At 55.2% G+C, this 15,256-nt stretch overlaps 1 protein-coding gene and 1 long non-coding RNA gene across 4 annotated transcripts in view; both read left to right on the forward strand.

Annotated features, from left to right (window-relative positions):
* LOC309850933 overlaps window positions 1-15,256 on the forward strand; it is a 1,194,231-nt gene that overhangs the window by 366,121 nt on the left and 812,854 nt on the right. The window lies entirely within an intron of this gene.
* The window catches only part of RPTOR (regulatory associated protein of MTOR complex 1), a 308,584-nt gene continuing 293,857 nt past the window's right edge, over window positions 530-15,256 (forward strand). For 2 of the 3 annotated variants that reach the window (XR_014304486.1, XR_014304487.1), the window contains exon 1: window positions 530-1,718. Coding sequence is in view for 1 of the 3 variants with exons in the window: in XM_082705400.1 (XP_082561526.1) it covers window positions 1,557-1,718 (162 nt within the window). In the remaining 2 variants the exon portion in view is untranslated. The remainder of the gene's footprint in view (window positions 1,719-15,256) is intronic. The other variant, XM_082705400.1, reaches the window with a different exon arrangement.

A 15,256-nucleotide genomic window follows, 5' to 3' on the forward strand; every position in this document is an offset into this window, starting at 1 on the left:
CACAGGCTGTAAGTAAGCGACGTTTCCTGGGTGCCTGGGTGGCTCGCTGGTCGAGGGTCTGACTCTTGGTTTCCGGGTCGTGGGATCCAGCCCTGCTCTGGGCTCCACATGCAGAGGGCAGTCTGCTCGGGATTCTCTCTCTTCCTCCGCCCCTCCCCCTGCTCTCTCGCTCTCTCTCAAATAAATAAATAAAATCTTTCTTTTTTTTTTTAAAGCAATATTTCCTGAGTGAAAAATAAAGTAAGGTGGGAAGCGTGCCTCCACGCATAGGCACTTGTAGCTTTTACTGGTTTGCACATGAAACTATATCAAGAGAAGAATAAACTGCTAAGAAAATAAGACGAATTCAATAAGAAACTGTATCACTGAAATTACCCCCCCCCCAGGGTATTCCCTGAAAAAGAAAGGAAAAGAAAACCTGACACTGTGGAGGATACTCCGCGCACCCCTCCCCCCCAATCTTTTGTAATAACGTCAGTGATTTTTCTGAAGCTTTTGCCGCCTTTTCAACATCTGGAAGAAACCCCAGGGGGGTCAGTTGCTTTAATTTCGAGCATGTAACAATAAAAAGCTTTTTTCAACATTAATTAAATTGCCGTAGTTTCATTTGTAGGATTGACTGATATCACCCATCTATTGAATGAACGCCATAAACTCTGGAAAGCTGAATTGTGGTAACCATAGTAACGAAGACGGGGGCAATCTCGGTTTCCGCATCTCGGGAAGCGCGGCCAGAACGCGCTGAGGAAGTTTGGCCCGTTGGTCACGCCGTAGGTCGCGATGCATGCTGGGTGTTGGCAACATGGCGTCCTCCTTGATGTGCTGATGAGAGGAGTTTCACTGTAGCTTCAAACCAGAGGGCACAACTCTCCGGACCCCACAAGCCCGCCCTGCCCGTCTCCCTCGCGCCTCCGTGTCGCGCTCCTCTCAGGACCGGTTCTCGGGCTGGCGAGAGCCGCGGCCCCGCAGGCCAGCACCGGCCAGGCCGCGCGGATCCGGGGCTGAGGAGCCGGCTGCGGGCGGGCACGATGGGCCGGTGCTGGCTCCGGGTGCAGCAGCTCCGGCGAGTGCGGGACCCGCAGGGCTGAGAGCGGCCGCGGGAGCCCCGACGCGCTCTGAGCCGCTTCCCGTCGGCCGGAGACCTCAGCCTCGTCGGCGAACCGGCGCCGAGAGCGGGCGGCCTTCCCGTCCTCGGAGCGGCGGAGGCGTTGGAGGCCGGAGGAGGGTCACCGTGAGGCCTCAAGTCCCTCGCGCCTTTGACAGCTCCGCGCGACGCCCCTGCGGGGACGCGCGGCCCGGGGTCTGCGGGCGCGCGAGTCTGCCGAGCCGCTGGGCCGGCGCCGCTGCCGGCCCTGCGCCTGCCCCCGCTCCGCTGCCCGCGCAGACTTCCAGGGGCCCGGACTTCCCGCCCGAGCGGGGTCTCCGCGCGCCGCCGCCGCCTCTCCGCGCGCCGCCCCTGTCCCGGTTAGTCGGCCGGTGCTGGCGCACGCTAGTGTTCAAGGCTGGAGGTCCTCGAGCGCCTGCTGCCAAGGACTCCGCCACCCCCTCCCCCGCTGATGGAGTCCGAGCTGCTGCAGTCCCCGCTGCTGGGACTCGGGGAGGAAGACGAGGCCGACCTCACGGACTGGAACCTGCCTTTGGCTTTTATGAAGAAGAGGCACTGTGAGAAAATCGAAGGCTCCAAGTCCTTAGCGCAGAGCTGGAGGATGAAGGACCGGGTAAGTGATGCGGGCCGCGGCCTTGGGCCTCGCGAGTTCTGTCCACGAAGAAAGTTCAGGGCCAGAGGAGCGCCCTTGGGAAAGCGGCGCCGTGTCCCCAGCCACATGTTGCAAGTGGGCTGAGCAGCGCGAGTGCCGTTTCAGACTCGTTCTTGGTGGTGGAGGGAAAAGGGGTGTTGGGGTCGGTAGCTGCTCGCCGGAGAGTGGTACTTTAATTCAAACAGCTTTCGTTCGGACAGTAGAAGGTAGCCGAGTTCCAGCGTCCAGCCCGGCGAGTGTTCCCACGCTCTTTGGTGTACTTAGCGCTGTGGGCGCCGGAGCAAGGACACCTTGGGCTAGATTACTTGTGCCCACGTGGTTAGCCTGCCCGGGTTCCTTTTTTTTTGTTCAAGCTCTGTGAATGGCTGTGCTGGGAAACAACATTACGGGGGAAGGTTTAGCTGGTAACAAATTAATGCAAAGTTATTTTAAAGTTACAAAGAACTTCATCCTAGCCTTCCACACGGCTTGTCTTGCGTCCAGACTCTTCCTCCTTTTATGTGGTGTCCTGGGGCTGTAGCGTGGAGACAGGATTTTTGCCACCCTTGAGTTAGAGGATGCTGGGTTGGAGCGTGCGTCCTGGTTTTAGGGGGTCTCCATGGTCCTGGGAGTGGGAACAGTGACTCCTAAGCAGCTAGTAGGAAGGAAATGAGCCAGTTTTGGTGAGCCTGTCCTTAACTAACCTCTGTCTACCTCCTGGTCTCTAAAGTAAGAAGGTGGGGACCTGCTCCTCTGTGCACACTTCAAGTTTGTCTTTTTGTGATTTATTTTCTCCTTCAAGACTGTCTTTATTTAAACATTTCAGTGGTATAAGAAAGGGAGTTGGTGTTACATTCCAGTGCGATTGCTCTGGACTGAAGAACGTGCTTGGGTGAGATGACTGTTTCTCGTATATGATGTTGAACGTAGGTAAGATCTCCGTGATGGTAATTCTGCTTGGTCGCTAGTAACCAGTCCTTCTGTTACTGACTTGCCTTAGGAAAATTTGTTCCATCCAGAGGTAGTTTGAGGAGCAGAGGAGATAGTCATTGGAAGAGATTGTATAAAGTGTGTCTTACGGACATGTTTAGTACTAACTCATAGTTCAAAGCTTTTGTGCTCGCTATGCTATGAAAAGAAACTTATTGTAAAGTACCTGTCTAATCATTTTTTTCCCCCCATTCTACTATTTGGAGGACATTTTTTTCTTTCTTTCTTTTGAAATGTGGTTCCCTCTGCTACCCTGTACTGAATTTCAAACTGTTCAAACTGATTAATGGATATATTTTTGACCTTTTAATTAAAACATTAATTTGTGAATGATCAGCATTCCCTGATAAGCTCATCATAGGTTATTAAGAGAAAAGTTCTGAATCTGAGTAATTACTGAGGTCCTTCCTTAGGAAAGAGCCAGGGGAGGACGTTGGCTGTGTCTGACCTTTGCAAGGTGTTCAGTGAGGAAGAAAATCAGAAGCTGATATTTTCAGGTCGGTTTGTGAGAGCTTGGCATCCTAACAGGCCTTGTCCTCTCTTCCTCAGACTCAGCCCCAGGGGACCTTTCTGCACCCCTGCCAGGGCAAAGGTTGCAAATCCAAATGATGCTCACAGCTGGGAGGTAGCGTAAGCGAAGGGAGTGGGCCAGATAGAAGAAGGCGGCACAGGGTCAGAGATAAGTGGCAGCTGACAGTGACTTGTGTCTGGTTGTCTAGAGGGTGGGCTCTGGAAAGCACAGCCACAACGGCTGGACGGCCACAACTGCTGAAGGGGCAGGCGGGTCCCAGCCGGGTCTTGTCCTTTCTCTCTCTCTTCTGCTTGGAGAAACCAGAGACTTTTTTTTTTAAAATGAGACGCCTTCTGGTTTAAAACTGTAGGCACTCTCTCAGATGTTCTAAATCACAAAGGGGTCCGACACTGCAGGCTACACGAGCCCCATTTGTGGGGCTGGTTCTCACCGCTGGGTCGCCTGGGTGTGACTTTGCTCTGTTCCCACAACACCAGACAGCCACTCCGATTCTAGGAATCTTGAGCACGCAGGCATCCGGGCCAGGCTGTCTCCCCTGGCCCCTCCCACGGTGTGGCGGGGCGGCCTTGGGGTAAAGTGACATGCGTGGGCCAGGCGTCCCGGAGTAGGCCCTATGCATTCCACTCGCCTTGGTGAGCCATGGACTGCCCAAACCCAGACTCAGTCTTTGCTTCTTTCTGTGACCACGTGTGATTCTTGTCTTGCGTGTATGTTAGTGGTGACCTGCTGGTGCGTGTTGAGTGAAGTGGTTAAGGATTCCTAAAATCGGCATCTTCACTGAAGTTGACTGATGGCCCTAAAAAGTGTTCTGCCACTCAGCGTTCGGCATCTTTGCTGAGAGCTCCCGCAGCTGCCCACTCTCCTGGGATTCCCACGATTTTTCTTTGGGATCAGTGCTGGTTTTCCAGTGCCAGCATAATTGCATTTTAATTCCTAAGCTGTTGTTGGTTTAATACGCTGTTATCAAGTTAGTTTGTTTTGTGGTGAGTTCTGTTTAGAGTGAATGATTCGTAGATGCGTCAGTAGCACCTTGGGCTTGTCATTGGCAAATAACTAGCCTTACATAAGCTACAGCTCGGAATGAATCATCTGCAGGCCTGATAGGTCTGCACGGCCCCGTTTGTGTTTTGCTGTGATACTTCATGGTTGTCCCCCAGTTCGTTCTCCCACTGGAAAGTGGGCCTGTGGGAACGGTTGGTCTCAGATGGGTCTTTACCACACGTGTGGGACAGAATCAGGGACACTGGGGAGCTGTTGCCCTCAAAACCACGGACACACATGCTGCATTACACGTGTGTAGGGGACGTAGGTATAAAATGATGAGCCGTTTCCCAGACGGGTCTCTGAGCTGATTGTCCCCTGGGTTTGTAAGCCGTGCTTTGACGCAGCCGCGTGGGTGCCTCGGAGTCACGCAGGGACAGGAGAAGGCTCGCCCCACAGTGCTCGCTCCCCACGTGTCCTCTCTGAGCTGCTCCGCTTAGGCTCCCTGCTAGGCCTTGAGACCACCCTCCACAGGCCACCCCGGTTGCTAAATCTGAAAGTCACGTCTCTATCTCTTGTGTGACCTCTCCGCGGCGTCCGCTGTGGGCCACTCGCTCCCTCCCGAGACTCTCACCCGCCTCCGCGTCTCCCCGAAAGTCCGGGTCTCCCTCTGGGGTCTCATCCCTCCTCCTCAGACCCGTTTGCTGGCGGACAGCGATCTCGGTTCCTCCCGCTGTGCTGTGGAGGCCCCTCGCCAGCGGGTCGTGTCCACGCACGAGCCACTCGGCCCCGCGCCGGCCTCACTTCTGACCTGGGCCTGGAGCTCCTGGACGCCCGCTCTGCCGCGGTGCGCTCCGCCCCAGCACGCGGCCGCGGCTCACGCTGTCCACCCCGGATTTCCCCTGCCTTCTTCCCTCCTCCCCTGCTCGCGGCCCTGTCCGGCTCACGCGTGGAGCCTCCAGCCCTGCCTCCCAGTGCAGCTTCCGCGGGGCTGCCACGCTCCATCTCTGCCCAGTGCAGCCCAGCGCCCGCGGCTGCCGCCTTCTGTCCGGACGACCAGACCCGCTCGCCGACCGGATTCCCTCCACGCACTCTGCCCGCAGCCGGTTCTTCCTGCGGTGGCCGGGGGGGGTCTTTCCCAGGTGGAAGCCGATCCTGTTCCTGCCAGGCTGGTCCTCTCCCGGCTTCACGGGTGCTTGGAGGAGAACGCGGGTTCCTCACCCCGGTGCGCAAAGCTTCCTGATCTGGCCCTACCTGCCTTTTCTGCTTCCTGGATGGAAAGGCCTGGAATGCTCTTTCCTCGGCTCTTTGCACCCCTGGCTCCCTCGGTCGTCCACTCTCAGCCGCCGGCTCACTTCCTCAGAGAGGCCTTCCCGGATTACCTCACCTAAAGCCACTCCCGAGCCACTCATGGTCACTCTCGCTTTCTCTGGATTTTTCATTATATCCCAACTCCTGGAACGGAGGGTTTTTTTATTATAAAGCAGGGACCTCATTTATGGACAGTGCTGACACATGATAAAGACGGACTGAAGAGAAAATGCGTAGTTTGCAAAGGGCTCCCACAGACGCTGTGTTCTCCAAAGCCGCCCGCACCTTACCTGGTTGGGAATGATTGTCCCCATGGGATGAGGAGATGCGGCCTTAACTCCGCGGCTTGCCGAAGGGACCTAAGTTGCAGGGCCAGCGATGAGGGAGGTGCACTCGGGAAACAAGGCCTAGAACGGGGTCACAACGTTCCACTGACAAGTCCACATTTTGTGGCCTCGGAGTCTAAAACCAAGTGTGTCTGGGAGGCTTCTGGGATGGCGGTGAGGCAGAAAAGCAGAGCACAGTGCCGGTGCGCAGCTCGGCTGTTCCTGCGGTGTGCGGCTCGGCTGTTCCTGCGATGCGTGGCTCGGCTGTTCCTGTGGTGTGCGGCTCGGCTGTTCCTGCGGTGTGCTCCGGGCTCCCCTGACCCTTATTTCAATGACAGTATAAGACAGGGGCCCCCAGCTGCCTTAGTCGGTGGAGCAAGCAACTCTTGATCTCAGGGTCATGAGTTCAAGCCCCACGTTGGGTGTAGAGATTACTTAAAAATAAAATCTTAAAAAAAAGTAATAAGGCAGGGGCGCGCTGGGCCGGCCAGGGAGCCCAGCTGCACCTGGCTCACTAACCAGCAGCTCTGGGCACTCAGGCTTGGGTCTTTGGCAGAGACGTGTCTCGAAAATGGACAAAATGAGCTGTCGCTTCAAGGAAAAAGACCGACAGGATTTGTTGCGAGGGATGAAATTTGAGTTTTCAGGTGAAAGGCGAGAATTTTGGAGAACCCGTGTCTGCCGCCACGAGCTTCCCAGCTTCTCACACCTTAGGACTCTTCCAATGAGACCATGGGGGCAGAAGGAATAGGAATTTTTTTGTATTTGAAATGTACAAGGACGTTCATCTGGGACATCTGCATAATTCAGTAAGCTGGTGTTTCCAGATGACTGACCCGTGGTATCACAGAATCATCCGTGGGTAAAAGATTCACTGAGAGTGAGGCCAGTGCTGTTGGCCCATGGCGGTGGCTTTGGCTACATCAGGTATCCTACTTTGTGTTCTGTTCAGATAGATTGCTGCTAACCTTTAAGAAACTGCAATTTTCTGAGTTTTGACATGGTCTGAGAGAAGAATATTCTCAGTAATTTGGATCTATTGGTACATCTTTGTGAGGTCAGAGTTTGTGTGTCTACTTCGACCCAACAATGCGTCATATCAGATGGAAACAGTCTGAGGTCCAGCTGTCTTCTGGGAAAGCAGATACTAAAGAGATTTGCAAAAAACTGTCACTTGTCTAACAATTTTTTAAAAAGATTTTATTTATTTATTTGACAGACGAGATCATGAGGAGGCAGAGAGGCAGGCAGAGAGAGAGGAGGAAGCAGAGAGCCCAACATGGGGCTCGCTCCCAGGACCCTGAGATCATGACCTGAGCTGAAGGCAGAGGCTTAACCCACTGAGCCACCCAGGCGCCCCACTGGTCTAACAATTTAAAAAAATATTTTATTTATTTATTTGACACAGAGAGAGACACAGCGAGAGAGGGAACACAAGCGGGGGGAGTGGGAGTGGGAGAGGGAGAAACAGGCTCCCCACTAAGCAGGGAGCCTAATGCAGGGCTTGATCTCAGAACCCTGGGATCATGACCCAAGCCAAAGGCAGACACCCAATGATTAAGCCACCCAGGCACCCCAACAATTTTTTAAAAATACGGTTATTTTTCATAGACCTATCTATTTAAATATATAATGAGTTTATAATTTTTAAATGAATCAATAAAGAAATACATTGCTTTTATTTTTCCTTATTGGCTTTACCCTCTAACGTGGAAAGTGCTGATAATGTTGCTTATAACATAAGCTCTTTGGGAGTCTTCAGTAATCTTTGAGCATAAAAGTGTCCCATCACCAAGAGTTTGAGACTTGGTGTAGTTAGAAGAAAGTGGGCGTCAGACTTAAATTAGGAAGCAGAGCTTGAGGATATCAGGTGGTTGGCCAAAAACACCAAGCAGAGAGGACCAGAGATTCGGCAGCAGGTCTAGAAGGGATCTGTTCGTCCCTTTCATCCTGGAGCTTGTGTTCATAAAGACCGGTCACCGGATCCGTGACTGCGCGGCCATCATCAGGGTCTCCTGCTGCCCGGGACTCCCGGCGCGTGTCCTGGAGGGGGTCACTCTGCTGTTCACTCAGGAGCGTCTTGTCCTGGGAGTGAAGGAGCATCCTTCCAAGTATGGCAGGGGAAGGTGGCCAGAAGTCGTCACTTCAGGACGACAAACGTGTGCTGCTCTATTACAGGGTGCTCTGCTCTCTAGAACCCTAGCATCTAGCAGGACAGACAGGCCCGTCAACACCAAGATGTAATACACTGTTACGTGGGTTCACAGGTGAGAAAGGCATGATCATAGAGAAAACTCGCGTTTATATTAAATCAGTCAGTCATTGGCATTGAACCGCATTTATGAGATGCAAGTCAGTCCCGCTGACCCAGCGCGGGACCCTCAGCGACGAGTGACTGTTGGCCTGACGGTGGGGGGCTGCTTGCGGGTCTCCGTGTGGCAGCAGCACACGGGGTTTGTGATTCAGAGGATCTTTTTGACCGTGGGTGGAGTGGGGGGTTTGGAGGGGTGGTCCGGGGTGTCCGGGAGGTGCAAACACCCGCCGGAGAGGGGAGTTGCGGGAATGCAGGTGCGAAGCGGGGCCCAAAGCCAGGCAGCCGCGGCAGGAGGGTGGCCGCGAGGAGGTGGGGTCTAGGGTCTGGTCCCGTCTTGTGGGTTACAGAGTGGGCGGCCAGTGCGGCCACCAGCCTCTGCACTTGAAGCGTGTGAACTTGCCGTTGGCACTCGTCACGGGAGGCTCAGGAGCCACAAAGGGACCATCTACAGAGACTTTTTTTTTTAACCTGCTTTAAAAAATGTGCCGTGTTCCATTTTGAACAACGTGCTGTGGAAGAGTCCTGAAATGGATAAGAACATTTCTCCTCATTATCACCTTGTAGAATTCTAAAGCTGGAGTTTTAACAAGGTGGCGTGTGGATTATATATAGACGGTGTCTCCAGGTTTCTGACTCTTTTCTCCTTCTCTTCCGAAGACATGAAGAAAGGACTTGGGCCGTCTACCATGCTTGTTTCAGGAGAGCTGAAGTTTGACACCTTTTCTTTCTGGGAGTCTCGTTAGATGCGTGGAAGATGCCATCCCAGGAGATGTTTGATATGATAATTAATGCTTTAATCATGTTCTTGAGTCGCAACTTGTCCGACGGGTGCCGCTGTGCGGGGGCGGGGAGCGCGCGCGCCCCCAGGCCGCCGTGGAGAACTTGGGCTCCTTTGACCGCCCCCCATCAGTTTGCTTTCTTGACTTTCAGTGTTTTCTGTCCCTAGGTTCTGGTATGATGTCAAGCTAAAGAAACACTGTAAGGCCGGGACAGCAGCTCCCTCCGCCCTTTACCCAGAGTCGCCGGCTGTTTGCATCTTCTTCCCCTTCGTGGTCGCTCCCCGCTTCCCTGTGTCAGGCTGTGCTCCCTCCGCGAGCGGCTGAGGCCTAAGTTGAAGGCTCTGTGCGCCCTCGTGCCGTCACGTGTGTGGCTCTGTAAGCAAGGACTGTCTTCCGCAACCAGCGCACGGTCGCAGGGTGGTGAAAGTCCGGGCATCGGTCATCGGTACCTCACTGTTATTAATGCACGTTCTTGTCCCCGTGTTGGCGTTTGTCCCAGCAGTGCCCCTTTCTTAGCAGTTTCTGCCCTCCCCGCCGCCCCTCAGGGCCACTCAGCTCACTGCCTTTAACGGTCTTGTCTGTGCAGCCTCCTTTGATCGAAGGGAGTATCTCAGCCTTTCTTAGAATTTCTTGCCCTTGACAGTTTTTTCTTGTGGTAAAACGCACTAAGGTCTGTAGCGCGTTAATCCTCGGTAAGCGCGCCGCGCGGTGGCGTCGGGTCCGTTCGCTCCCCGTGCGTCCGTCCATCGTCCGCCCCCCAACTTCACCGCCCGCCGGCCAGCTCCCTGCACCCCTCCCAGCCCCTGGCGGCAGACATCCTGCTGTCTCTGAATGCCTTGACCTTGGTATTCTTCACGGGTGCCGGAGGTTACTTTGTAGAACGTCCTCAGGCTGGGTTTGCCCCATCCTAGGCAGGGTCAGGGTGTGCGTCCCGGGTCACAAAGCAGTTGAAGCCACGTGCAGTGCGCAGAGCATCGTGTCGGAGAGCACGCGGTGCCGGGGGGCGCCTGGGCAGCTCTTTGTCTCTGCCCACCTCATGACCTCAGGGCTGTGGGAATGAGCCCCACGTTGCTGGGCTCCGTGCTCGGCAGGAGTCCGTCTGAGAGTCTCTCTCCTGCTCCCCCTGCCCTTCCCATGCTGTCTCTCTCTCTCTCTCTTAAATAAAGAAATAAATTTTAAAAAACAAAAAACAAAAAGCAAAAAGAGGGGCGCCTGGGTGCTCAGTGGGTTAAGCCTCTGCCTTCAGCTCAGGTCATGATCTCAGGGTCCTGGGATCGAGCCCCATGTCGTGCTCTCTGCTCAGCGGGGAGCCTGCTTCCTTCTCTCTCTCTCTCTCTCTCTGCCTCTCTGCCTGCTTGTGATCTCTGTCCAATAAATAAACAAAATCTTAGGGGAAAAAAAGCAAAAACAAAAGAAAGCACATGCTGTGGCTTATTGTTGTCTCTGGCTCCACGGCCCCAGGTTGGGGCGCACAGAGGGGAGTTTCTGGGTTGATAACCCTGGCACTTGGGGCAGCAGACCTGCTAAGGGTTAATATGTACTCACATTGTGGTTGGAGGCACACTCCGCATCCAGTGACGTGCCCAGACCCTAGCTAGTAGAATATGCTATTCCACGTGAGTTCCAGGCGCCTCCGTGCTGGGTGTGACACTCATCATGCCCGTTTGGGACCTTGCCCTTTCCGGGCCAAGCCTGGCGTGTGTATGAGCAGACACGGGGTGTGGGTGTGGCCCTGGAGGAGTTTGTTTGTGATCTGAGAAAAATGGCATTCTTAAGCAAAATCAAAGCACAATACAATGATTATGTATCTGCACTTGAGTCACAAGTTAGTGATTTCAGGAATTCTGTTGGCCGGACATTTCTCCTGTGTCTGCATGCCCAAGGCGCTCGGCTGAGCCCCGAGTGCGGTGCCGAAGGATGAATGGAAGTGTGCGCGGGTGTGTGCGGGTCGGGGTGGGGTGTGGAGAGGGGAGAGGGAGTTAGGTCGGAAACCGCTCCTTTCTAGAACTCAGTAATTCAACGAATGTCTGTCTAGTGCCTTCTGTGCCAGGCAGGGTGGGAAGTGTGGGTGATTCATTGCTGAACAACTCCTGCTTTTAGGGCGTTTACCAGTTTTGGGGGGAAGATGCGTTGACTCAACGCCGGAGGTGGGGTGCTGGGCCGGTGGTGGCTGCACACGGAGTGCGGGAGAGGCCTCCTGGAAGACTGGCACTCTGAGTCAAAGCCTGGAAGGGCCCCGAAGGTTGCCAGGCAGAGAAGGGAGAGGGTGGGAGGGCCAGGCCCAGGAGCCGGGGTGCGCAGAGGTGGGGGGGCGAGAGCGTGGCCTCTGGGGAACCGCCCTTCTCTGAGGCTGGGCCTCCTGGTACGGGTTTCCCTCCGTGCTTCCTAAGGCGACAGCTGGCCACCTGCCCCCGGCCACCTGCCTGCTGTGTTTTCCCTCTGTCGCTGCCGCCACCCTAACACCAGGTTCTGTATTTGGTTTGTCAGCCCCACTCAACCAGGGATTTGGTTTTGTTCACTGCCGCACCCCGACTTCTCACGCAGTGCTGCTTGGTAGGAGGTCCTCAGTACTTACCGATCAGGCGACGAGTCGGGTCCGGGACAGTGCTGGGAGACATGGTCAGGGCCTCTGCACACGGACAGGTGGACAAGGCAAGTCCTGACGGGCTTCACAAAGCCCTGGGAATTTGGGTTTTGTTTTAAGGATGATTAAGAAATGTTTTAAAGCAGGGTAGTGACATAATTGGGATTTTAGAAAGATTTCACTGGCTGCAGAATGAGAGAGGGAGCCAGGATGGGAGTGTGTCGTGCACAACCCTGTGTGTGTGTGTGTGTGTGTGTGTGAATGGGGAAAGGGCATGGGTCAGGAGCCCGTGGAGGGTGTGGGGAGGCGGGAGCCGAGGAACGCTGGCTGCCACTGAGCCAGGCCAGTGCCAGGGAGGCGTGGGCGGCCCCGAGATCCCCCTGGGGCAGGGAATGGTGGCGCTCGGCCACCGACTGGGTGCAGGAGGTCGTAGAGGGACTTGCAGGCTCCGGCTGGATGTAGGAGAGAGAGGGGGCGAGCTCCTGTGGGCATTCGGGAAGGGAGAGGACAGGCGCCTCACTCCGGAGATTGGAGAGCACTTCCTTTAAAGAGAGTTTCAGAGGGAAATGTGGAAAGTGTTGCTTAAAATGGGTCCCTGGCCCCCTGGCCCCTTGGGTGTCTGGCCCGCATTCATCCCCGCTAGGCTACGCGTCCTGACGCGCTGGCTGCCGGCGGGGCCCCGCGGCGAGAGCCGATCAGCTGCTGTGCTCTTGGATCGCTTCCTCTTTCCTCCTCGAGAGTCGAGAGTGGATCAGACCCGCCGTCAGAGGCGCGGGAGCCTGAAAGCACCGGCAAATGTAAATTAGACGTTTCCTTTCTCTGCGCCCCTCGGAGCCCTGGCTCAGGTTCAGAATTAGTTTCTGTAGAGCCGGGAGCCGCTCTGAGATGCGCGTCGTCCTCTGTTTCTCTCCCGCATCCGTGTCCCCAATGCCCCGGCGTGTTCCTGCGCGTCCTTCCACGTTCCGCCGCGTGGTTGATCGCCGCGCCCGGGAGTGCCCTGCGCCCGTCCCGTCTGCTGCCGGCCTGGCCTCAGGGTGGTGGCGCCCGGCTCAGACCTGCAGTGGGGCTCAGGCCCCCTCAGAGAGCCGCCCCCGTCTCTCCCGTCCGCACGCGGCGTCTCTCTGGAGAAAGCGCCATTACCCGGTCCGCCGGCAGGATGCCCGGGGAGTGTCATCCTTTAGACAGAACTTTATCCCGGGCGTGGCTTTAGTACTGGAAAAGTATTTTAGCATTTTTATCAGACAAACTGAGTTCCTCGAAAACTTGTTTTCCTTCTGAGTACACAAATAAACACATGTCGTTGTAAAATTTTTAGAAAATAGAGAAAAACATAATGAGAATAAAAATTATATAAAATCCCGCGTTGGCACTGATACTATTTTGGCGTGATTTCCACTTCTGCGTCATCCCTCTTCCCCTTCCCTGCGACCGAGATTGTACCGTATGTGTCCCTGCAGGACCATCTTGAATTCCCCATTTGTGATATCCTTACGATTGTAGGATTTAGAGCATAATGATAAACACTCAGGGAACCCCCGTGACGCCTAACAACTAGATCAGCACTAACACTGTCCCAGCCACCAGCTTTAACATCTTTTCTGCTTCTGGGACGTCCTTGACTTCTGATGGCTCTCAGCTTGCAAGTTTTCGACTTTACAATGGTGTGACAGGGATACGTGCTCAGTAGAAACCCTCCTCGCGATTCCGAATGTGCATCTTTTCCCGGGCTGGTGTCCATACGTGGTCCGACCCTCTCTCGTGATGCTGGGCAGCGAGCAGAGCCCCCTGTGAGCCCGCGATCAGCAGGGTCACCCAGCCCATACGGTGACAGCCATCCCGTCCCCACACAGCCACCGCTTGTCACGCTCTGTGCAGTGTTCACCAAGTGCCAGGTGGTCAGCGCTCTGTGGTAAGAGAGGCTTCGTGCAGGCCGGCTGTAGGCTGCGGGAGTGCCCTGCACACGCGGGGCCGGGCTCGGCTGGGCTCTGGCTGTAGGGTAGGTTGTGATATGGGTTTCTTAGGATTTAATGCCACTGCAAGTTGAAGAAGATCTGAACTAGCTTTGTTTTAAGTCGTACCTGGCTGTGTCAGGGGTTGTCTGGGGTTTTGCATATCGACAGCCCCTTTCCTTACCGGACAGCCTGTGAGCAGGTGCATTCGTGGTTGAGTTGGCTGAGGCCTGACATTAGAGGATTTGTCCACGCAGGGCCCCGGGGCTGAGGTGGGAGAGAGGGCGACGAGCACTGTTGGGCTGGCTGGCTGTGCTCACCCATTGTTTGCTGACTTGCTGATGACCCAGTGAGCGCCAGTCTCTTGGCGGGAAAGAAGAGGGAGTGTGAGCTGGTCCAGAACTCTGGAAGCTCTGTAAAGTCGTGCACGCAGCGACCTGCTCAGCGGGTAAGATCGATCACGTTGAGTTGTTTAACTCGGGGTTGCAGACTGTGTTATCCCTCGGCGGAGAGGAGCGGGGTGACGGGGAGTGAGGGAGGGGTTTTAGAAGAGTGGTCCAGTTGAGGAAGGCTTCTGCAGGAGGCGGGACCCAAGCTGGACACGGAGTTGGGTTTGACCAGCCAGAACGTGGAGGGAGGTGTGTGGAGGGCATCTGTCGTCGGTGACAGGAGGGCCTTTTAGAGCACAGCGGGGTAGTGCCGGTGGCTGCAGAGACGAGGTGGGGGGCACTGGCTGTGGCGGGCATCGCCGTGCTTTGGGTGCCCGGCAGGAGGCATGACCCTTTTCTTCATTAGGGAGGCGTGGGGAGGGGTGAAGGCCATGGGGGGAGCAGTTTGGATTGGCGCATATCCAGGGACTGTGTGCTCGGGGTCTCTGTCCTAGTGTTTTCATCCGTATAGGGGGCCTATGGCCACCTCTGACAGTGTGGATGTGGGGATTTCATGGGACGGTGTTTTGTGGAGCCCTGATGGCTGCTGACGCCTGGCCCGGTGTTCCTGTTCTGAGGGGTGGTAGCGTGTGCACCTACGCTTTCCTCTGCATGCCTCCTGTTGCATAGCTACTAATGAGCTCCATCCCATTTTGGTGCCATAGCTTAAATATCAACTATTTGGAGGAAAAAGAGTGAAAATTGCCCCCTGTCGAGGCAGCAAGCTGTGCCTGCAATTATCATCCATTGGTAAGGGCAGAAGCTGTTCAGGTGACCACCCTCCTGTGAGGAGCTCCAAACGGGGCAGTTTTGGATTTTCTGTTTTCTTTAACCTTTCCCAGCGATGCCAGCCCCTTTCCCTCAAAGGTGTGAGCTCTCCTGGGCTCTGTGCTCTGCCCGAGTGTGTTTATGTGAGGTGCTGGTAAATGTTGTGGCTGAATCTAAAGCTAGACTTTATAGCACACTTCCCGTAAATCAGTGCTTGTGAACGTTCCCGAAAATGATAGATTCTTGCGAGCCGCCGTGGCCGGTGTGAGGTGTTCAGTAACAGCTCTCTCGTTTTTCAAGTTCATTTCATTCAGAATGGGTATTTTTGTAAAAACAGTTCTGGGAGTCTCCCGAACAGGCTGGGAAGAAGAGGTCACCATCACTGCTCCCTTCTTTCTAGTAAAGGTGCTGCGGAGGTAACGTGAAGCGATCCCGGCAGGACCTGGCCTGTGAGGCGCGCCGCGGAAGTCTCTGGACACGCGCAGTGAGGCCCTTCCCCGCCGCTGGTGACGCCCTGACTCTTACTGCGCTGCCTTTCCCTCGGGTGGGCTCGCTGGC

Source organism: Mustela nivalis, assembly GCF_964662115.1.
Source record: "Mustela nivalis genome assembly, chromosome: 17".
Classification (NCBI taxonomy): Eukaryota; Metazoa; Chordata; class Mammalia; order Carnivora; family Mustelidae; genus Mustela; species Mustela nivalis.